The 23,950-nt window shown below is 48.7% G+C and overlaps 2 protein-coding genes across 3 annotated transcripts in view; both read left to right on the forward strand.

Annotated features, from left to right (window-relative positions):
• Positions 1-12,450: 12,450 nt before the first annotated feature.
• LOC104376377 (torsin-1A) lies at positions 12,451-15,763 on the forward strand. The gene is made up of 5 exons (XM_086625449.1): positions 12,451-12,688; positions 13,858-14,126; positions 14,209-14,384; positions 15,253-15,380; positions 15,519-15,763. The coding sequence occupies exons 1-5, from the start codon at positions 12,502-12,504 to the stop codon at positions 15,761-15,763; spliced, it is 1,005 nt and encodes a 334-aa protein (XP_086481575.1). The 5' UTR covers positions 12,451-12,501.
• Positions 15,764-17,017: 1,254 nt separating this feature from the next.
• Positions 17,018-23,950, forward strand: part of LOC104369991 (torsin-1B) — a 117,701-nt gene continuing 110,768 nt past the window's right edge. Inside the window, exons 1-5 of one of the 2 annotated variants that reach the window (XR_015222783.1) lie at positions 17,018-17,198; positions 17,611-17,876; positions 19,162-19,337; positions 20,381-20,508; positions 20,612-21,349. Coding sequence is in view for 1 of the 2 variants with exons in the window: in XM_086624995.1 (XP_086481121.1) it covers positions 17,018-17,198; positions 17,611-17,876; positions 19,162-19,337; positions 20,381-20,508; positions 20,612-20,889 (1,029 nt within the window). In the remaining variant the exon portion in view is untranslated. Of the gene's footprint in view, positions 17,199-17,610; positions 17,877-19,161; positions 19,338-20,380; positions 20,509-20,611; positions 21,738-23,950 lie in introns of those variants that run through there. The other variant, XM_086624995.1, reaches the window with a different exon arrangement.

A 23,950-nucleotide genomic window follows, 5' to 3' on the forward strand; every position in this document is an offset into this window, starting at 1 on the left:
ACCGTGACGCACCTTCTCCCTCGGATAAATGAAATCCCCTTGCTCCACCTGCAGCTCCCTGTCACCCAGCTCCTGGGCTCCTTGCTGCTCTTGGCAGCATGCAGGACAGCAGAAGACACAGCAAAGTTGCTCAGCAGTGAAAGCACCAGCAGGAGTATCTCCTGAAACAAACAGGATGCTTCCGTCTTTGGCAAACTCCGGCACATTTTGTCTGTTTTGCATTTTAAAGTGACTGTACTGGCTGGAGCTATCTGAGAGGCCTCAGGCATGAGGAATGTAGGATCAGATTCTCCCAACTAGTCCTTCACACTCAGAAGACCAGATGCCTGCAGCAGGAGAAAGCCAGGAGGAGAGGCCAGGGGAAGGGACAGGGGTGCGGCGGCTCTGGGTCTCAGGCAGAGGAGCAGATGAAGCTGCTGTTCCTCAGCCAGCCCTGGGACAGGGACCAGGCTCAGGGCCAAGGGAGATGCAGCGGCACGTCCTCCTGCCTTCTCCTTCCAGCTCCATCCACCATCTCTTCCTGCCTGCTCCCAGGCTGCTGCCCAGCTCTCAAGCACTCTCCTGCCCCAAACTGTCATACCCACCCTGGCTGCAGGGGAGTCACTATGTCTCCTGCTGCTGTGACAGCAAGGAGACATTGGAATAGGGGCCATCAGGCCATGAGCATGTGGGAGGCAGATTATTTTCTCTTATTCTGAGCCCTACATGGATCCACGCCTGGGCTTTCTCTTAAGAGGAAAGAATTCCTTGGCTATGCTGTTCTGTGCCTCCAGGGATGCAATCCAGCTGGGAGAAGGGCTGAGGGAAGCTATTCCTCGTCTCCCCTGCTTTCTCCCTCTGACCCAGCTGGTTGAAAAGCTGGCTTTAGGCAAAGCTGCACCTGCCACTGCTGCCATGGGGCAAAGGTGGGAGACAAGCCTGGGGGTGTGCAGGAAGCTGGCATCTCCCTCATTTAGCCACACTGCAGTAACTCATGATGTGTTTCTCTTCCCAAGAACCAGACCCCATCAGCTGTAAACAACAGACAAAACCCACTTATGTTACTGCCCAAAAAGAGGGAGTTTCCTCATCAGACTGGAAGAGAAGAGAAACAAATCCTGCTGCCAAAAATTTCAGAACTGGAAACATTTCCTAGGCTTCAAGCATTTGCAAAACTACAAAGTAAATACAGACTCCCTGGTGGGGTGCTCTTGAGTAAGAGCAAAGGTAAAGGATGCTGCATGGCCCTGCCTCCACGTGCTGCGTTACAGAGAAATGGGAATCGAGGCATGTTTTGCAGCATTAAGAGCACTGGCTCACTAACAGGGCTAGGAGAGAAAGCAGATGTGGTCCCAGATTCCAGCCTTATGGTTCAACAGCAGACGAGCAGCTTTAAGGAGAAAAGTAGAAAACAAACCAAGATGGCCTTTCTCTTCTTCAGTGCCTGACCAAGGACTGTGGTCGTCTTCTGTGTTGATCCTCAGGGCTCTGCTCACCCTCAGAAGTGCAATGGGGTGCCCAGCTTAAGAACAGGGACATTTTTTGGCAGGTGGGTACCTCTCAGCTCCTGGGCTCTTAACCCTGCCCTGAAACCCTAGAAGAAGAGCAGGCTTCAGAGCTCACCATTTTAAAGCCTTCTAAGTTCCATTTTCAACAGAAAGGCATTTTCAAGTGGTTAGAGATGTGGAAATGCAGCACAAGAGGGAGTGGAAAGGTCAGCACTTCATTGCCTGTCTCTGACTGCAGCTGAGAGTGGCTACACCATCCTGGCAAGTCAGACTCTAAGGAAAGCCTTCCTCCATGGCGTTGCCGTAGAGCTTCACCCACCACAAAGCTTTCCAAAACACAGAGCTTATTTTTAAAACTCCAAGTTCTCTGTGTCCCCTCCATCACCCCTAGACTAAACAGCAGCAATTCCTTCCACTCTTCCATATAGGTCATCTTTTCTAAATCTCTTTATCACACATGCTGATCTCCTAAATGCTCTCACTTCTCAGAGCAAGGTCCTTGGCAGAAGGAGGGCAGATGGGCTTCCTAGAGCAGCAGACCAGGACCTCCTTCTCACGAGTCTTGAGTCAGGCAGAAGGCAGAGCTTCTCAGCAATTTGAGGTTTTCTGAGTTGAGTAACTTGTCAGCCCATAGCTATGCTCCAGATGCATGTTCAAACTTTCCCTTTCTTTTCCCTGCACTGAATGACGCACAACGCGTCTTTTGGGCTTGCTTCAGCATCTCAGCAGCCAAGAGAAAGGTGTTCCAGGTCTCAACTCTGATGTTGCTAATAAATACCCTCCATACACAATGCTAAAAGCTCCCTCCCCATAATCAGCCTGGGAAGCAGGGAGTAATTTAGCCACATTATTTACAGCCTGCATTGCCTGGAAGCTTTTTATTGCGTCGTCGTCTCAGCTGCCCTCTTGCTCACAGCAGTGGGAGCATTCACAGAGCATGACCCAGGCTGGAGTCACATCCCAAGGCAGCAGAGCAGGACATAAGAAGAGAATAAAGCTCACAGGTTCCTGCCTGGAGCAGGGATTATGTACCCTGTGCAATGCAACATCTACTACACTTGAAAGTTAAGAACAGTCAGTGCATATTTCCCAAACACACAGTGAGAAAAGGGAAGGGGATGTAGGGCCATACAACCTCCCAGAGTGATTCCCTGACTTTATCAAGAGCAGAATTTGGCCTGAATGATGCAAGGAAGTAGAGAAACCTCTCCACACTACTCCACAGGCTGCAATGCTTGAGCTAACCATCTTAAGATTTCTTCCCCTCCTGAATGATCCGTCCGTAGGACTCCAGAAACCTGCCTGGCTCCCATGCTTCGATTACTCTTCCGACTTGCAGGCCATGTCGTTGCATCCATGTTCTGACCAGAAATCTGCTCCACCGTGTGTTTATCCAACCCTGACTGCTCTACACAGCCCCCCACAAGTTGATACGTGCTCATTACAAACATTTACAAAGCAGCGGAATGCATCTGTCTAGCACAGCACGTTACTGTTGATGGTGCCACCAACTCGGCCAAAACTGGACAAGAAGTGCTCCCCCATGAGCAGGGGAGAAGCTGGATCCAGGTGGGAAGGCAGCTGTGGAAAGGGCGTAGGGACAGGAGGCTATGGGATGCTGCGGCCACATTAGCAGGGCTAGAGCTGTCCCCCAAGGAGAGCTTGGGGTAGGGAGCAGCACTGCACCATACCACGCTGGGGGAAGCTTGTGTGCGTGTTCGCTGGTGGAAGGGAGCTGCTGCTCTTCAGCAGGAGCAGGGATCCTGCCGGGCTGCACCAGTCATGGAGCACACCAGTGCGAGCCCCGGTGGCAGCTAGCAATGGATTGAGGCTCTCTGGCCCCCATACACCCTGGATCATCAGTCTTCAGAAGTCAGAGATTAACTCGAGCTCTGAATCACAAGGTTTAATTCTTTTCTTGCAAATTAGTTGTCATAGATTGATGGTAATGCTTGATAATTACATGCGCCAAGTCACTGTCCAAACTGTTAAAACTAAATTACTTCCCGGGACAATAAGTTCCATAATGAAACACAATTTAAATTAAGATGATGATGATGATAATAATCTTTTTAGGAGATCTCCTTCCTCTCTTGTTCATGTCACAGAGACACATGCAGAAGCTTCAGAAGAACAGTAGTTCTTGCTCAGCTTTGTCTAGTGTACTCCACCTTCAAGACACGTCTGTGAAATCGCCTCTTACTCAGCTTTGCTACAGTCCCATTTGCTTTCATCTCTCTTCAAAGGAGATTCCTCCATGTTTTTGATTATCCCAGTCATACTTTCTTATTTCCCTCCAACGCTGAAGCAAGCAGATGACCAGCACGACTGCTGACTCATTTCACCCCTTGCACTCTAACTGTCCTTCAGCATCCTACTAGCTTGTTTTGCTTTTAAATGTCCACGAGTCCTCACTGAGGGGTCTGGGATGACTCTACACTGAGTTATTTAGTACTCTGGAGGGGCTACTCCCAAACTGAAGGAATTCCAAATATGTTCTTAGAGAAGACAGATCTGGGACACTCACTCCGCAGCCATCCGGCAGTAGATCTGGCTTGCTAATCTCTGATCCTTTGGGGCCTTTCTGTATCCTCCAGCATGGTCTCCTCTCTCACTATGCTATTAGAATGGACTTAACATCATTCTTTGTAGAGCACATCCATTCTCCTGTTTTCAACTCACTCCAACTCACTGTTGGCCACAGCATTCCCAGTTCTCAAACATACATTTTAACAATAGCTGGAAACTAAAGTGCTGCACACAATCTTCTATTTTAGCAGAGTACAGTTTTCTTCCTGCTAGATAACATATCTCCTGGAAAAAGAACCTAACATTTTCAGATCCCTTCCTGATCCTCCACCCTTATTTAACATCAATGAATTTGTCTCTATATCTAACATATGGGAATGATACTTTCCAGGTCATTCAGAGTAAGATGTGAGGCATAAATTAACAGGACCTCATAGAGCACTTCAGCTGAACATCACAGAAATGAAAGAATAAATAGTTCTCATCTGGTCCTGCATAAATAGAGGGACACACCTCTGAACACCAAAACCTAGTGACAACTGCTCATTGATTCTTTTCCAGTAAGTGTGTCACTTGTCCCTCCACAGGAACCAATACAGACATGCCTCCTCCAGTGCACCAGTATGTGGCCAGACAAGCCTGGGAGATGGAGTGAGGAGACTGGGAAAGCCATCCAGTGTGATTGATGGGGTGGTGCTAACCATGAAGGGATGAGAGTGGAGCTGGTGTCTCTCATCAAATTTATGTGATATTTACCTGCCCAAGAGGTCTTCTTTCATGTTCAACCTACAGAACCACCAAAAGGAGCTCCTGTATGATGTGACACTTTTCCTCTCCTACTGCAGCACTCAAAGCAGTTGAGTAAGTGGACCTTAGTAAGTGTCTGTTTGCAGTCACTCAAGTTCATGCTCCTAAGCTACGGAATCCTCTCCAAACTCCCAGGACACATACATAATTTGAAAATTTGTTCCTGGGTTTTATTTTTTTCCCCCTATTTTCTTTCAGTAACACAAACCAACCAATCCAGAAAGAACCTAGAAAAAAAACAAGATGACATTTTTTCTATCAACCGAACAGAGTGGTTGAGTAAATTCATTTTGCACTGAGCCAGTGTGGAATCAAAGTTAGACCTGCAGTACAGGATGGGCAGGGCAGAGCTCTACCCTGGGCATAACGGACAAACACAGGCAGGCTGTAGAGAACACAGTTCTCTCTAGAAAACCGGCCTGAGACTGTCAACTCCAACAGGCCACATGCAACAGGACCACCTCAGGCCCTACAAAGCTGTTTTTCTCCAGCTGGTTGCTTAGGTCTGCTATTGTTTAGAGGAAATAGCTACACAATAGCTTGTCATCTCAGGGTTTCACTCTGCATTGAGATGCTACCCTGGCTGATTTCTTTACAGTTGTTCTCAGCACCAGAGGCAGAAGAGACAGCACACAGGTCAGAGGTGGACTGGAAAGCTCCCAAGGGCGAGTCACTGAACAGGAGAGACAGCTTGGCTGTCCCGCGTCAACAGCCCGATTTCCAAACCACAGAGATGGACAGACCTAGTGCAATTTACAGGAAGCCTCCTCACTGTGCTCTCCAGAGAAATCACTGCATCCTTCCTTGCACAGAAGACCTCACCGCTGGTACCAAGGTTTTCTGGCTGCTGGTGCCTGTTGTTCTCTGGTTACAGATCCCCTCTGAGGCTCTCCAACAAACCAGGAACCTGAAGAGTCATTGCTGTCCTTTAGCTTTCACTGGCAAACTGTCTGGTGCTCTTCTCTTGCCCTGCAACCAGCTGGTAGGCCCCAAGCCCAGCTCCGTAACCTCCACAACCCTCCAAGGGCAGCCAGACTGGGCCTGTCTGAACAAACGGAGGAACTATTACAGCAGCAAGTAGTTGCTCTCTTCTGGTGAACCTACTTGTTCCTCAACGCCAACTGCTAGAGCTGATCAAAACCAGGCAGAAGACTTTATTCAAGCATGAGCTGGAGCCAGAGGAGCAGGAATAACAGAGGTGTCAGTCAGAATAGCTGCTTTGCAAGGCTAATTTTAGTGACCTGTATTTATGGCTCTTCCACAGTAGACGGGTGAAAGAGCAGGGTGTTTAGTTTTGCAAACCTCAAGCTGAATACAGCCTCTGAGTCTAATCCAACCCAAAACCTATGGAGTCCTTTTAAATACTCTTTCACCTAAGAGTCCCAAAGCATTGGATGGGAATATCTGCTTAATAACACCACCACCTTATGTACATTGGATGAAATACAAGCCACTCGCCACATTAGAACCCATGACTGGAGTAAGGGCACTGCGTTACTCATGCCCTATAATCCTCTTCTGTAGCAATCCTCCCCGCCATGTAAGCATAGTGGGTTTTTATTTCAGCAGGTTCAGGTTTCATCCCTTTCACATAACTTATCCCTAAATCATTATTTGCAACAGAATTCAAGTTTTAAGACAGAATATGGGCTAAAGTTTTCCTGTTATTTCTTGTTCTCTCAACAAGAGCTATCGCTACACACAGCAGACAGGCTCACGCGAGAGCTGCTCCACTCCAGCTGCTTCCAAGACAGCCTAGAGAACAAAACCAGAAAGCAGGTCCTAGGCCCAGACCTAGACCAGTCAAAGCCAAACAGGAACAGTCTCCAGTTTCAGATTCGGGGTTTAACTTTAAAAAGAAGGGAAAAAAACAAAGGCAGGGTTGAGATGGGTGAAATCCAAGTCTCACAGCATCCCCTTACCAATGAGGAACCTACAGCACAGATAATAGGACTTACCCTACGTTGCTCAGAGCTGAGTGACAGCACCTTGGCTTGACCCCAGAGTCCAAATGCAGTCCCCTGATCTAATCACCAAACCACAGAGGATGTCTGCACCAGGAGTGTTTAGTTTACAAGTCAAAACAGACTCTAACTGCCAGCGTGCAAGTGCAACCCAATAGATAGCCTGTCCACCGGCTCTATCACTACCACTTCATACATTATTCATCTCAATCTTGCACAACACAGGCCTTGAAATCGGAACCCAGAGGCAAATAGGCAGGAGCAGAGCCAGCTCTGCCGAAAGGGGTGAAAAGGTGAGGCTGGTAAAACACCAGTCCCTGCACCCTGCTTTGCTTTCCTCCGTTCCTGCCCCGAGGGTGCCTCTCTCAGCTGCCAGCCCAGGTGGATTTGCATGGTCCATAGGTAGCTGCTGCTTATTTGCACCTGGCTTTGGGTGGTACCATCAGACCCTGAGCTGTACCCTCTTGCCCTGCAACAGGAGACACCCAAGCCAGCTCATGAAACACCCACCTGAGCCCCAGTGTCCTTGCAGCACTGGTATTTAAACTCTTAAGAGCAATTTTCTCCAAGCTCCACCTTAACCTCTTCACTCCTGGCACCAAAACCTACATGAGCTTGGAGGTGCCTATGCCATGAAAGTCCATTTTAGAAATAGACACCTGTTAAGATCACCCAGCTACAGATTAAAAAAACTGTTCTCCTCAAAGCCTGTCACTACAGCAGTCCTTGCATCTCCTGTTCAGATGAATAGAAACCCCTCATTTTTCCCAAAGCCAAAGAGCCGCATTCCTCCATCCCTTCTCCCTCTAGAGCACACAGTGGCCTGTGGAGGAGTAGAGCCAGTCTGGCAGCCAGGCACTTAAACAACTCCCTGTGCTTGTTCTGAGAAAGACTTTCTCCATCCATCATTGCTTGATGGAGTGGGTATGACCGAAAGATCAAACAGGTTTCAGCACCAAGTCTCACCATATAAAGAGCAAAGAAGTGCCCTGCCAGCTTGTCGCCTTGCACTTTTATCTATAAAACATTACCTTTCAAGGAAGTTCCCACGGGAGGCACGAAACGTGAGACGGCTGCTTCCCTCACCCACACCAACGCTGTAGATCAAGCGTGGCTTTAAACACCTCCTCTCCCCTGCTCTCCTCTCCCTCCCCTTTCACTCCTAACCCTACCAGGTAACACAACCTGTGTAGCTCCACCTGCTGAAAACCACTTCATATCAGATTAAAAATCACATTTGTCTCCCTCTGCAGAGACTGTCAGCATTCACCATGGCCAAAGGGCATCAGCAGTACTGGCAAACCTTGCTCAATCCTCAGCTGCTATACCTTGCTCTGGGTAGGTGCTGTACCAGTGTAGACCAGTAAAGCTCTGGTCTGGACCATCACTGCATCCAAACTCTGTAAGGTCCCTAGGGCTGGTTATTCCTTCTGCTTGTACAGCACAGTGAGACTCTGGTCTCTGACTGCAACCCAGGCTCAGGCAAAAGGGCTTTACAGCTGGGAATCCAGATAGGAAATCATTTTCTGTTCTTGTAGGGAAGAACCTCTCAATTGCATTCTCTGGAGTCAGCATCCAGACCAAAAAAACCCTACTACTACATCAGAATTTTGCAAGGGTTCAAACACGACCAAAGGAATTATTTCACAGGCATAGAGTTATTTGGACATGTGTGTGATGTTCCACTTCACTGAAATCCCAAGCTCATCCATACCTTTCCTTGTTGGACAGTCCCTCTTCACACAGCACACGCTGACCCAAGGGACTCTGTGATTTTGTACCCCAGACAAGGATTTTTAAGCCTGCCCAAGGCAAATCATGGCTTGAGCCCTTGAGTAAAGATTTCAAAGACAGAACAGAATTGCTAAACCTTTTGCTATGAACTTCCATGTTAAGAACTTTCATCATCTGCAAACCTCAATTTTCCTACCTACAAGAGAAGGATGACAGTCTCTTGACTCCCTGGGTGTTGCTAGGATTAGACAATGTTTGCTCAACAGTAATGTAGTTTTTGGTGTCTTGTGTTATTGCTACTGCCACATTATAGAAAATTCAAGGAACACATTCCAGTGAGTCAGAGCCTTCCCACAGCGTTAGCATCATCCTCAGAGTTTAGCCAGGCTCTGTATTTGGATAAAGCCCACCACAATCCCACCCTTAAAAGATCCCAATGTACGTCAGAGTGGCAGCCCTTTCCTGTTGCTGCCTCATCTCTATGTTTAGGATAAGGAGCACTTGGAAGATGATGCTGAAATCGAAGCAGGAAAAGAAAACAAACCCAAACCACACATACAGGGGAAGTGACGGGGGGGGCGGGGGGGGGGGGGAAGCAAAAATAAACCAAACTCACCTCAAAAAAACTCTGAGTGTTACGGAATGTCTAGCCTCAGTCAGCAGGCAGGGAAACCAGAGATGTGGACAGGGACATGTTCAGGTAGAAATTAAACTGAATACAGGGAAAAGACAGTCTCCTACTTTTTCTTCTCCAATTAGAAAGCTTCAGCGAGAATTTCTTGCCAGCTCAGCACCTCATGTAAAACTGCAGCTACACTATCAAACCTCTTTCATAAAGAAATATTAAGGACCTTATACATTCTCCAACAAAAATACAGACTTTTTCTGAGAAAAGCATTGATTCATTGACCTTACGATTCTTACCTAGAAACCTCTTGCACTCCATGAACTCCAGGCAGGGCTGCAACACCGATTCCTAGCACCCTGTCCCCTGGCCGGAGACATTATGTTTCTTGGCTCTCCAGCCAACTGCGAGGTATGCTGCCTCGTGATCAGAAAGCCACGCTAACCAGCCATATCCCGAATTCTCTAGGCTCTCTGCCATGAAGGCTGCAAGTCCAAAGCCTTGAGAATGCTGAGTTGAAACCAACAATGCACAAATCAAACTGTGAGTGGGTAACAGAAAATTTCAACACACTGAAAGCAGAGTAAGGCCAGGCAAAGCTCTCATCTGGGACTTTCTTCTCCCCTCACCCTTGGCCTTAAGTACTCCATCTCTGCATCCCTTATCTCTCCCTTTCCAACACACCCACCCCACCTCCATGACCTCCCCTATCACAATAGCTTTAGCACTTCCAATTACTCACTGCAAACACCCGTATCCTCCAGCTCGCTTCACTGCTCCCCAAATACCTGCCTTCCCTCTTCCTGTAATCCTCCCATGTCCTTACCTCTCCCACACCCTCACCTTCCCACCACACCGCTTCCACCACTGATCAACACTGCAAATCGCAGATACCCCTAACCAACACTTTTTGAAAGTTCTTCTCAGCTACAAATTTTCAGTACTTTCAGCTTGTGGCAGCTGATTCAAGATGACCCACTGCTGGTTGACCACCTCCACCCCTACGCTGGTCAGGGGGGCAGTGTGGATACATAACAGGACGCCAATTCTGTGCCCAGGGCACAGGAGGGAATTGGGACAGAAGAAAAATACGCTCATCAGCACAACACAACAGGCAACAAGACATTGCGCTGTGGAGTGTGTGTTGTAGGGTCTGTGCTCCACTTGGAGCTTCCAGACAGCTGTTCAAGGAAATTGCCATCAATGTCAGCCTCACCACCGCTATTAGACATCTCATCCATGTCCGGGCCCAGCTTGAACCCATTTAACTTGTAAGGGATAATGAGATAACAGCATGACATGTTGCAGCTGAAGGTTATTTAAACACCCATCTGGTACCTGTTATGCAGCATACATCCTATTGTTGTATAGGAAATATATGCCACCTCCCTCCCACATGGAAATGAGAAGATCGATAGATGTGTCCCTTGCTACCCCTTCTTTTTGCATAGATGAGGTAATTTGCCTTCTCTGTGTTGTTTCTAGCATATCACTTTGCATTTTCTATCTGCGTTTTGAGAGATGCACCCCCTTTTAGTCTGGTGAGACCTTGTGAAAGGACACGAGAGCACAATGAAAAATTTAATGGGGACGTCTCATCGTCCCCTTTGCACATCAGTCAGAAGAGGCTCCATGCCAGCCAGATTTGAAAGGGTGACCATACAGTGTGAAACTGATTTGCCCTTTGTAAGACATGACTTGGCACTATGCTTTATCCCAGAGAGATTTGGGGGTGACGATCCATTTCAGTGTTCATGGGACCACACTCTGTTTCTACAGAGGAATGCTGAAGTATCTGCTGAAATCTGTGAGGTGAACAACACAACCTGCTTGCATCTTTAATTCAGATGTACAGCCAAGAAAATCTACAGATCCCAGCTAAACAGCCTCATTTCTTTATTCAAACTCTCCATCTTCCTTTGCAAGATGACTTTGGCTGTTCTCAGTCCCCTGCTGAAATCGCCTGGAAAGCTCGTGTCCTCTGTGAAGCCTGAGCAGCCATGAGGGCTGGGTTGTGCGGTATCCCAAGAAATCACATTTCATAACACAAGTGGTCAGCTCTGCGGATGCGTACTCTCCAGTTTTTTCTCAGGCATGACTCAGTTTTCTACAAAAGTAGTTCTACCCTGCAAATCCCGGACCAAAACCTTTGCGTGACACCCCATCTAGTGTTCAGCACAGACAAAGGCCGCTGCATCAAGGAAACAGTTGACTGGAAAATTCCCAGCATTTTTTCAGCGTATTAAACGACCTTTGTAAAAATATCACCTGAGTTGACTTCAGGAGAGCTCTGACAGAGGCCAGGCAACATGGAAACCTGCATATGCCACTGTCGATTCCTTCCTCTGGCCTCTATGCAGCCTCTGGGTCTCCTAATAGAGAGATTGCAGCCAAAAGCCCAGCAAGTCCCACTCCTCAGGTGTTAGCTCCTCGGCAGCCCAAACCCTGGGGCTTTGAGGACACCCCTCTGTAGGTGAGTCATGTGGGCAAACTACCTTGGAATAACAAACCAAGAGTCTAAGGTGTGCCCACCTCAAGACTCAAGGGCAGCTGACAGTGAGGACCCTCTCAAAACTGGGAACAACGGGGCTTCCCGGGTGCCTGGCAGTCGGCAGCACAGGGCGCTTGTTTCAAGAGAGACATCAAATCTTGCGCATGTATTTTGAATACTAAATAACGTTGCTTGGTGTTTTTTCAATGAGATTTTAAAAATAAAATGAGAATTACTTAAAAGTGCTTTTCACATTTTTTCATTTACAAAAAAAAAGTGTTTGCCGAGAAAATGAAAGCTGTTTTAGTGTCTGTCCTTCCCCTTTGCAAACACACTCCTTTGGTGGTTGGGAGGGGTCATGAAGTTGTCAGGACAAAATATCTGTGCTGAGTTTTATATATCTGTGCTGGTTTTAATAAAGCAGCTTTCCGACGTGTTCAGTCCTGCGCGTTGCAGAGCTCCAGCCACTGCTACAGCAATCTCTGGGCTCTGCGATGCCAGGGGCACAGCCCACTCTGAACTAAGCCCAAAACAAGCATCGCTATGCTCCTGGTTAATCACCAGACCAATTAGCACCTTGGTTAAGATGCAGTGAGGTTCCAGTCCTGCTCCCCACAGACCTCAGAGCTGGGATTGTTCTGATGAAACTCTCACTCTACTCATACAGCGATACCCTGCTTCCAACACTTTCACTGCCTAAGGAGTAGTGTGATAAGCCTGTTAACTCATTAACACCTCCAGCTTACAGGAGACTTGGCTTCCATCCTCTTCAACAGTCTCACACCCCACGGTCCAGGAAGTTATTCTGCAGCTTCTGTTTTGGTTTCCTTTCCTGCTGAGCCAGGCTGACTTTCGGTTCTCACCATGAGACTTACGAATGCTGCTGTACTCTTTTTTCTTGTGCCCACTTTGACGCCAGCTTTGGACCCTCTCAGCACTTCAGTCTTCATGGGAGGTGCTGCTGTTGCGTGGCAGCTCCTCTCCCCTCACTCCTGGCTCAAGTGCAGTCTCCTGGAGTGCTGCAATATGAAGGACACACTGAACTTATCAGGTAAGGAAGCGGCAAGTGCACCTCGAGCCAAATTGTCAGTGGGACCAGCTGGTGGCCCTTCCTAGGGTGGGGAGGGCTTCCTTTTTAGTGCCAGCCTCTTTTGGGATGGTTGTGGAAAGATAAGAGTTATTGCCCACAGTGGCTCTAGAAGGCAAAGGCTGTACCAACTAAAATTGCTTATCCCACAAGCAGTCACGTACCCTGCTTCTCATGGAAGTACTGGAGCGTTTTCCTTCTGGTGTCTTGGTTTATATTGGCAGAAGCAGGCAAAATGCTGGAGGTGAATTCAAGGCTAAGAGCTAATGAAATAATCTCACATCTTCTTGAGAAGGACACCCCAGTGGTATCCCACACCTCACTTGGCGATGCCTATAATACATGTCAAATGAGCAGCAATTAGTGATAGGTCTTGATTCGAAACATGCTGCTTCACTTCCCTGAGGCAGGCAGGCTGGCAGCCCTCGGTGACGGGGGAAGAAAGGGTTGCTTCACTCTGCCTGTGGGGAACTAATGCATGGGCTGAAAAAGAGCTTACGCAACCTTTTAACCATAAACTCTGGATCCTGCCACCTGGAAATCCCCCCTCCCTTTGTCATGGGATTACAAATACTGCTTCATTTCAGAGCTGGGACGCAGATTTCAAAACAAATCCTCAACTGTTGGAGATCTGCGTGCCTTCCAGGTACTTCAGTATGCCACTTCCTACCAGCTCTGGCTGCTTACAAACTGGCTGTTTTCTAGTACTTTAACCACTGAAACACCAGTTGCGGTACTTTTTTAAGAGAACTTGACATAGCAACAGAAGCACGTTTTTCTATAAAAGTGAGGTACGCTAGATGCCACAAAAACAGTTAACAAGAATTTAGCACATGCAGTGAACAAGTCTCTGCAAATACATTACATCCCATCCTAGGACTTTAGAGGAGGCAGGAGCCACAATACCGCTGGGACTCCTGCCTATCTCATACAAATTGCTTGTTTCCCATAAATGCCATGGAGAGTTTGATTCATGAGTCTGTTCCTCAGTTGGATTCTCCGCTGATTCACAATCTTGTCATGGCTGGAGGGCAGCGAACATTTGTTCTCCCTGATGGTCATTCAGCTGCAACCAAAAAAAAAGCAGGAATAATATAGCATTTTCTGACTCTTCTCTCCCCTCATTCCTTCAGTTATAAAGATGGATTTGGAGCGAAAAGTTTTTGGCCAGCATCTTGCTATCCAGATAGTTCTGAGAGCTCTGAGCGCAAATATGCACTCCAAACGGCCCAGGAAGCCCCTGGTGATGTCCTTCCATGGCTGGACTGGAACAGGCAAATCGTTTGTCAGCACTATCATTGCAAAGAACCTCTATCAGCTTAATATACCAAGGAGGAGGTTTGTGCACCACTTCAGCACAGCATTGCATTTCCCACACCTTTCACACGTCCATCTCTATAAGGTACTTCCAGCTTTATCTCACTTTCTCCAATTTGTCTGCAATTGTGAGTGAAAATCCCAGGTAACTTTGCCTCTTCTCACAGGAGCAGCTGCAGAATTGGATTAAGGGCAATGTCAGTGCCTGTCCAAGGTCCCTTTTTATCTTCTCTGAAATGGATCAGATGCCACATGGCCTGATAGACTCCATCATGCCATTTCTTGGCTACCATGAAGAGATCGATGGTGTTTATTACGGCAAGGCGATCTTCCTCTTTCTGAAGTAAGGAAAGACAAAGGCAAAAAGGGAATTACAGTCCCACAGAATCTGCACGGACAAAGGGAGTAACAGCTGCTGATAGATTTGTAGCTGACTGCAGTGTGGCTGAGCAGTTCAAGGTCCCTTGCTGTCTGTCTTTACAGCATGTTGTCAATGAACATGCCCAGCCATCATGTCAGCTAGAAGATATGAGCTACTCAAAACTATAAAGAGTGTCCCAGGGCTGAAAAGGCTCCCATTCCTCAAGTGAATTGGAAACTGTCAAGTATCCATGTTGGCTTCCAAAAGTACTGGGGATGCCACTTCCACAACGGTCAGTAAATAAGTTTTCTCCAGCTCTGTAACACCACCATTAGGCAGAAAGGTCTTTGTAGGACGGATGAGTCTCCCCTAGGGAGATCTTTAGATGCAGAAAGGGGAAAACTCACCTACTGAAGACCACTTGCATACACAGACCAAGGGAGCACAATTCCTCCAGGTATTATTCCTGGGAAATCCCTTTGCTGAATGTCACCCTGGCCCTACTCACATCACATGACTGAAGCAAGCCCAAACCCCAAACTTTGGGATGGCGTACTTCTCGGCTTGACTTTATGTTCAAACACACGACCAATTCCCCCGCTCTCCTGCAGCGACAAATGCACAGTTCAAGGCACTGTGCCAGAGGAGAGCTCATCCCATCAGACACTGCTGTCGTTTGGGAGATAGTGTGGTCCATGTCACTTCCCATCTCCGGGCAACACCCACATGTAGGGACATGTCACCTCCACTCCAGTGCAGATTCACACAAAATGACTTAAACCACTACCCAGATCTGAGCACAAAGATGGCAAAGATACAGCTCTGAGCCAGCGAATCTCTTTCCTAACAGCAATGCAGGCGGAGATAAGATAACAGAGATTGCCCTTGATTACTGGAGAAGGCTGAAAAGAAGGGAAGACATTCCTGTGAAGAAGCTCCAGTCTCTGCTCTCAGAGGAAATTTTTAGGAACAGAAACAGTGAGTACCTCTGGGCTCAGAGCTCAGTCCCAGGACTACCGATGTGCTGTGTCTTCTGCAAAATGATACATAAAGTGTATAGCAACACACTGGCCTCCACGGGACTCCAATGGTAAAGCTTCCCATTCTCTCTTCCAGGCGGTTTCTTTCACAGTCAACTGATCCAGAAGAACCTGATCGACTATTTCATCCCTTTCCTTCCTCTTGAATATAAACATGTGAAAGAGTGTGCCCGGCAGGAGCTGCGTATGCGAGGGCATCCTGAGGATGAAGACCTCATCGCAGAGATTGCCTTGGCAATGACCGACTACCCCAACGAAGAAAGGCTCTACTCCAGCAAAGGCTGCAAGACTGTAGCCTCCAGAGTGACTCTGAGCATCTAGGCACTACAAGGCCAAATGCCTTGTCTTCTTATTAGAAGACCACAGCAGATAGGAGAGCCAGTAACTCCCTGTCCCTTCCCTGCAGTTCAGTTTACACACTCTTCCTTGAAGCGGTTCGGGCTTTTGCACATCAGAGACACCTTCTGTAGAGCCCTTGAATAAACACACAGGACACTGCAACAATTGGGGCATAGAGTATGCAGACGAGAGACATAAATGGGTGATGAAGTTTGCTCTCCTTGCCTCAGAAACATTCCCAAACAGTGTTAAAGAGGAAAATCTTCCACTTTGGTCGCAAGTCCTAGCATCGCCCTAATTAATAAAATCTATCAATAAATAACGTTCCCAGTAAGAGTACCAGTCTGTTCTATACTGGCCGTCACTCGTGTACCTCACAGAAATCGCACAGGATTTCGGCACCGCTGCTGCTGCTTTCCAGGCGCGGCGACCCAAGCACGGAGCAGACCGAGTTTCCCACGCTGTGCAGCAGGTCCCGGTCCGCGGCAGCATCCCGGTTCATTCCCGGTTGTGATCTGATCTAGGCGGTCCTGCTGCGGCAGGGGGATTGGACTAGATGATCCTTTGAGGTCCCTTCCAATCCCTGACATCCTGTGATTCTGGGATTCCGCAGCTCGCCCGCGCCGCACCGGCGGTGACCCCGTCCCGGCCGAGCCGTTTGCGGTGCGGAACGCCGCACGCCGGTGCCGCTGACGGGTAAATGGAAAAGACGCAGAAAAACCCTCCTGCTCTGCACACCGTGTCCCCGCAGCATCCCTCCCGCAGGCTGCGGGCAGCTCCGCCACGGTTCGCTCTGCCCAGCGCAGCCCCCCGTGCCTGTCGGTGTGCCCCCGGCCGCGGGGCTGGCGGGGAAAGAGGGAGCGGAGGCTCATGCTTGTGGCACAGGACAGGGAGCGCCATCCGCGCCGGTGCCTCGCGGGAAAACCGGGTGGGGTGGAGGGGAGGGACGGGGCGGGCCGCTCCGGGGGGTGACGGCCCGGACGAGGCTCGCCCCGAGCTGATGGAGGCGGTCAGGACGCCCCGAGGATGCCCCGCGCCTCCCCACCTCGCTACTAATGCCGTCACGTAACGCCCCTAACGTCATCCCCCCCCACCGCTACGTCACGGCCCGCCACCGTCATCAGCGGCGCGGCCAACGCCGCCCTTGCCCTTCACAAAGATGGCGGCGGCGGGCGGGGCGGTGGTTTTTCCCGCCCGCAGCGGGTGGCGGGCGGAAGCGGCGGGCGCAAAGCCGCCATGCTGCGGGCAGCGGGGCTGCTCTGGCTGCTGCTGCCGGGGCTGGCGGCGCTGGAGCCGCTCAGCGTGGGCCTGGCCATCGGCGTGGCCTCGGCCCTCACCGGCTACCTGTCCCACCCGCGGTTCTACTGCAGCTACGTGGAGTGCTGCCCCAGCGACGGGCACCGCTTCAACGCCACCGGTACGGCGGGGGCGGGGCGGGGGGCGCCGGGCCGCGCTGGGCGCCGCAGCCCGGCCCGGGATACCGGTAACCCGGTCACTGCTCGGGGCAGCCCCCCGTGCTGAGACCCATGGCCGGCAGTGGCCGTGCTGAGACCCATGGCCGGCAGTGGCCGTGCTGAGACCCATGGCCGGCAGTGGCCGTGCTGAGCTCGCCTGGTGCGTGGCCAGTGACCGGCACTCAGTAGTGGCTGTGCCGAGCTCGCCTGGTGTGTGGCTAGTACGTGGCACCCATCAGTGGCCGTGCCGAGCTCGCCTGGTGTGTGGCTAGTACTTGGCACCCATCAGTGGCCGTGCCGAGCTCGCCTGGTGTGTGGCTAGTGACTGGCACCCGTTGGTGGCCGCGCGATGCTGAGCCCTCCCTCTCCCTGCAGCGCTGAAGGCGCAGCTGGACACCAAGCTCTTCGGGCAGCACCTGGCCAAGGACGTGGTGCTGAAGGCGGTGATGGGCTTCAGCAACAACCCCAGCCCCAAGAAGCCGCTGACGCTCTCGCTCCACGGCTGGGCCGGCACCGGCAAGAACTTCCTCAGCCAGATCCTGGCGGAGCACGTCCACCCCGCCGGCCTGCGCAGCAAGTTCGTCCATCTCTTCCTGGCCACCCTGCACTTCCCCCACCATGACCAGCTCAAGCTCTACAAGGTGAGGAGGGACACAAGAGGAAATCCCGTTACCCCAAGTCCCTAAGCCCCCTCGGACGGGGGTTTGGCTGTTTGTGCTGCACGTGTCCCCCAGATATCCGACAACTGGAGGTGTACGGCCGGCTGTTTCTAAAGCTGGTGGTCAGGAGAGACGAAGGGAGAAACGCGTTTAGAAAGTGAAAGAGCAAGGCACCAAAATGCCAAGAAATCTAAAGTGAGAGTAATTTCCTAGTGCTGTCCTCTCACTGATGCCATCTGCTGATTCCTGCCGTGCTTGCTGTTAGGAAAGAATCCGGTTGTTAAAACTACGCGTACTGGTCGGCCGGGATGGAGGTAACTCTCCCTGGAGCAGCCCCTGCGGAGCTGTGCTTTGCGTTTGTGGCTAAAACCATGTTGATAATGCACCAGTGTTTGGGCTGTTACTGGACAGCATCTCACAGCCTCAAAACTTGCTTTTTTTCTGCCACACATAGCGAGCAGGCCGAGGTGGGCAAGAGACTGGGAGGGCATCCAGCTGGGAGAGCTGACCCCAGTTGGCCAAAGGGATGTTCCGTAACATAAACTGTCATGCTCAGCAATAAAAACTGGAGTAGAAGAGGGAAGAAGCAGGGAGTGTTGGATTCTAAGGTGGCCATTGCTCGAACGCTGGCTGGGCATTGGTCTGCACGTGTCAGAGGGATGAGTGATTCCCTTTGCTTGTTTTTTACCTCTTTCCATCATCTATCAAACTGTCTTTATGGTGACCCATTGATCTTCTCACTTTTATTCTTTGTCCTCTCTGCCCCATCCTGCCGGGGTGCTTGGCTGCTGCCAGGTCACTCCACCGCACATTACTCTGTGGGAAAGCGTGGCCTGCATGAGAGATTTATCAAGTGACTTCATTCCTTGACATTGCACCATTCTGATCTTCATGTTTTGATGTTTGTAGGTATATGAAATTCTCATAGATGAAAGAGGAAACACTGATTTGTTTGTTTTAAAACAAAAAGAAGCTTTCTCTTCTCCAAGACTTCCCATTTCAGCCTGGTTTTTGTGCCTCATCCATACACTAGGCAGAAAGAATGAGAGTGTCTCTCATCTGTGAGTGGGAAAAGAATTCACGTTTAAATTCCATGTCAGCTGTTAAAGGGATCAGTCACAGAGTTTGTGGTCAAGAAAAAGTATAAAGAATGAGTGTGTGATGCTGACATGTGAAAGGGTGTCCCCAGAGGCTGCCCCATAGAAATATTTTGCAGTACATCCCCAGGAGACCTGGTTTTTCAGTGTTTCTCAACCTCTTGTTCCAGGAACAACTGCAGAACTGGATTCGGGGCAATGTCACTGCCTGTCCCTACTCCGTCTTCATTTTTGATGAGATGGACAAAATGCATCCAGGTCTCATTGATGCCATCAAGCCGTTCTTAGACTATTACGAGCACGTTGATAGGGTGTCCTACAGGAAAGCCATCTTCATCTTCCTCAGGTCTGTAGCACCTATTTTGGTCATTATGAGATACTGACATGAATCTATTTATGACGATAATGATGTTCCTATGGGATCTCATTCAAAGATCAGCAAAAGAACCGCTCTGGAGCAGAGACCCTCTCTGTAAAGACAGAGGGAAGCAGCACTGTGAGCTGTTGAGTGGCCTGTGGCTGTGGTGGAGCAGGTCTGACACTGTGCAGCAGACCACTGCGGCGTGCTGGGCACATGAGCCTTGGCCCAGAGCACAGGTCTTATGAGAGTCCAGATTCTGGGGAATTTCTCTGAGATGGATGCACAGTGTATCGGGTCTGGCTGGGACGGACTTAACTGTCTTCAGAGCGGCCAGTTTGGTGCTGTGTTTTGGATTTGTGACTAAACCAGCACTGATAACACACCAGTGTTTTGGCTGTTTGCTGGATGGTGCTTGCAAAGCTTCAAGGCCACCTCTTTTTCCCATGCTGCCCGCAGCGAGTAGGCGGGGGTGGGCAAGAGGATGGGAGGGGACGCACAGCTGGGACAGCTGACCCAAACTGGCCAGGGGAGTATTCAGCACCATGTATGTCGCGCTCAGCAATAAAAAACTGGGTTAGAGAAAGAAGGGGGGTTTCAGCTTCCAAGGTGATGGTTCTTCAGAGACTGCCTGGGTGTTGGTCAGACTGGGGGGGTGGTGAATGATTTCCTTAGTCTTCCTTGGTTTTTTTTTTTTTCTCCTCTTTCTGTTACCTATGAAACTGTCTTTATCTGGACCCACAAGTCATCTCACTTTTGTTTTCCCATTTTCTCCTTCCATCCCACTGAGGCAGGAGGGAGTAAGCAAGTGTCTGTGTAGGTGCTTGGCTGCTGGCCAGGGTCGACCCACCACACACTGACAGCTATTTAAGGAACTGGAGATTTTCCCTAAATTTTGGCTTACGGGTTTCTGTTTTGATGATTTTTTTGACATCAAGAAGATTATTAATACATGTAAGCAGCTAAAAAAAAAGAAATTCTGGTTCAGTTGTATCTGTATTCACCACTATGCATTTTCCTTTTATGAATAGCAATGCAGGTGGTGACTTAATTAACAAAGCAGCTCTTGACTTCTGGACAAGTGGAAAGCGCAGGGAAGAGATTCAGCTGAAAGACCTGGAGCCCATGCTATCTGTAGGAGTCTTCAATAACAAGAATAGTAAGTCACTTTCCCCAGAAGATGGGAAATTCCTTTTACTTCGTAAGACAGGTTTCATCTCTTGACCCTGCCCTGCTTTTCCCTTTCCCCCCAACTCCTCCAGGTGGACTGTGGCACAGCAGCCTCATTGACAGGAATCTCATTGACTACTTTGTCCCCTTCCTGCCTCTGGAGCACAAGCACGTGAAGATGTGCATCAGGGCTGAAATGATAGCCCGTGGCTATGCTGTTGATGAGAAGGTTGTTCAAGCAGTGGCTGATGAGATGACTTTCTTCCCAAAAGAGCAGAAAATCTACTCCGATAAAGGCTGCAAGACCGTACAGGCCAAGCTGGACATTCATGAAGACGTTGCAATGAGAGACACGACAGCCAATGGTTGATTACCCCTCTGGTCTCCAAAGCACTTTCAGAGCTTTTGGAAATCTGTGTGTTTGCACTTAAGCTTTTTTTACTGTTGCAGGGAGTATGGTGAAAATACCAGAGTGAGCTGTGTGGGCTTTTTAACTTTTTTTTTTTTACCTGAACTGGCTGGTATCCAACTGTTGGACCCTTTAATTTAATTTTATTTTTAAATACGGAGAATTTCTATTTCCTATAGAGAATTTCTGAGCGTGACACATACAGCACTGGATACAGCCTCTCCTGTTTTACTCTTCCAAGTGCTGGGATTAAGTATTGAATTCCTCTTTCCACAAAAACTAGACTAGAGCAAAGGAGAACAGAGGAATTCTTCCAGGCAGTCATATTCCCTCCCTTGTACATGGTCTCGCTCATGGGCTAGTGAGAGAAAAGGATTTGTGATGTGTTCAGGACTATGATAGTGTCTGTAAGGGTGAATAGGTGGATGTGTTAATGGTGTGCTGGTATGGTGGAAGGCTTCGTGTCCTTCACAGCAGGTTGATGCTGTTGTGGCTTCTACAGCCGAGCATCAGCTATTCAGGGACAGAAGGGCATGATTATAGCTAATGCCTGAGCTGTGGCATCGTATCACATCTCCTGCTGCAGTAATACGGAAAGTCATGATGAGCACAGGGAAATCTGTTAGTAGGGGTGTTGGACGGGAAGTAACGGCTCGCCCCTGTGCTGCTTTGGGGAAAAAGAAATTGTAAAAGAAACTTTTTATTCTTCTAACTAAGGGGGCTAAGTGAATTTGTGTGGTAACTCCAGGGTGTTCGTCTTCCTAAGCAGAGGGACTCATCTGAGGGATCTGACTTGCAACGTATTAGGCCAGTCTAATATTTTTCCTTAATCAGAAAAATCTTTCTTGAGGATTTATTTGACTGTTACAGCTTGTCAGGTTAACCTGCATGTGAGCTGCTGCACCTGAAGTCCGCAAGAGCTTTCGTAGTGTCTCCCAGCTGCACCCAATAGCCTAGGAGTGGGTAATGCTACTTTCACCTTGCTTGGAAGACACTTTTATGGCAGAAGTTATTTTTAGTAGTGTATTTTTATACTGAAGTGTAAGGAACAGCAATAGAAAGCTCTTCCTAGAGAGCCACAGAGAAATGGGAGCAATCAACAATCCCATACCTCAGTAGGTAAGTATGTTTTATAGTAGCTTTTAACGTTAAAGAATGTCTGTGTGGAAGGGCAAGTGATGAGTTTGGAAGCTTGGAAGGATGATTTAACCTTCACCCACTCGGTAAGACTGGGGTTTAAAACTCTGCTGTAAGCTTTAACTCTTTCATCATCCATCACTTGTGGCTCAAATACTATAGTGCAAGACAGAAGTGCCTATGACTTAGCTGATTGGTTTTTAAACTGGTATGAAGGATCAGGCTATTTTTGTGCTGCAGCATCTACTCCCTCACTTGTACTTAAACTTGCTTTAAGATGTGATGCACAACTTATAGGTCTCAAGACTATTATGTTAATTCAAATTACAACAGAGATCTTAGCATTTATGTTAAGCTCTGAAATAAAAGTGTCAACTGCCTTTTACAACCGCATGTGGAATTTGTCAGATGTTGGCAAACTGTTCGTGCTGATGCAATCTTCAGAGCCAAACGCTAGCTAGCCATTAACCTTGGGACGTTGGACTGTTGCTTTTCATGTATAATGTTTTGCCTCTTAACTGATTTATCCATAGGTGTAAATGCTGCCTCTAGTTTCAGTCACTCCAAATACAAAATACTTGTGCAATTTCAAAACACTAAATATTACTACTGAACTGCAGTTGGAATAAATCTGAAGTCACTTTTCTCTCTAGGTTTCATCATTTTCAGCTATAGGAAAGTAGTAGTTTATGCAAGTGGTCAGCCAGCTGCACTGCAGCTTTCTGTTGAGCTTCCTTTATTATTAAAAATTTGTTTGTAACAACAGATAAGCAGATTAAGTAGCCTGTCAATGTTAAAACATGTTGAGTCATCCAACAGCACAGTAAGGCATTCAGCAGTTAAAATACAGCTCAGTAGAAGCAAACACCTATGAAAAAGCCTTAAAGCCTCTGCCTGCTCTGCTTCGTAGTTATGAGGAGTTATCTCCTACCATACTGGCAGGCACTGCAAGACAAAGAAGCCTCAGGTAGCTTGTTTAACTATTCCTCCTCTCTGTGCTGTGTCTGGAAAGCTGTCATTCCAAGTGGCTCTTCACCTCTCCTCTAGCTGGCAAAGGCTTTCATCCTATCTCCATGGGCCAGAGCATCTGCAGCCTCTCTAGCACTTGAAAAAAAGCCAGTGTGTAAATAACAGCCTAATTCACACGAGGTACAGCTGTTGGAAAGAACTCGCACTTCACTGAACAGTCAGTTGTTCTCAGGATGGTGAGCCATGTGTTGTGCCGTAAGGATGCACAGGGAAACCCAGTACGGAGCGCGCATGGGAAGCGTAAGCTGTCTGGTTCGCCAGGACTTTGCACTATGCCTGCACTGCTTGGCACATGACAGCTTGGCATCAGGCAGATGAATCTTTAAGGCCAGGTCTCCTCTTTCTCTCAAAAGCAGAAATTAATACATGTATAATGTATTTTAACCATAGCCTCCAATTTTATGAGCACAGAATGAGATCTTGGAACGTTCCCTGCAGAAGGCTGAATTAAAGCAGCAGTTGGCTTGTGCTGGACTTTGGTAAGAACAAACAAAAGCCAGTCTCAGCGACTGCTCAGCTACTCTCACCTGGCCAATGGACTGTTCTCTGGGGATCCGACCTTTCCCCCTGTTTGACGTTTTCAAGTTGCCCATTAAAAAGAGTAATGGCCAACAGTCACAGCGAGGAAGACAGCGCGGACCTCAGCTTTGAAACCGTGCAGTCTAAAGGGGAAGAACGACGACGGGATCAAAGCTGAGAGTGCTTTCAGGCACACACGTTTCTTTTACCCAGATGGAGGAGATGCTCCTAGCCAGGCAAGGACTGTTTTCAAGGACTGCAAAGAGATTAAACAGAGGCAGTCTCTACCTTTTGAATATCATTTGTACACCCTCTAGAGGAAGCTTCCATCCACTCT

This window comes from Tauraco erythrolophus, chromosome 22 (genome assembly GCF_009769465.1).
Source record: "Tauraco erythrolophus isolate bTauEry1 chromosome 22, bTauEry1.pri, whole genome shotgun sequence".
Taxonomy (NCBI): Eukaryota; Metazoa; Chordata; class Aves; order Musophagiformes; family Musophagidae; genus Tauraco; species Tauraco erythrolophus.

What these genes read in the sequence shown, in the direction of transcription:
- LOC104376377 (XM_086625449.1), top strand. Translation starts at nt 12,502, where the DNA reads ATGAGACTTACGAATGCTGCTGTACTCTTTTTTCTTGTGCCCACTTTG. An exon ending in GGACACACTGAACTTATCAG is followed by an intron (nt 12,689 to 13,857) that starts GTAAGGAAGCGG and finishes TCATTCCTTCAG; the next exon opens with TTATAAAGATGGATTTGGAG. An exon ending in AATTTTTAGGAACAGAAACA is followed by an intron (nt 15,381 to 15,518) that starts GTGAGTACCTCT and finishes TCTCTCTTCCAG; the next exon opens with GCGGTTTCTTTCACAGTCAA.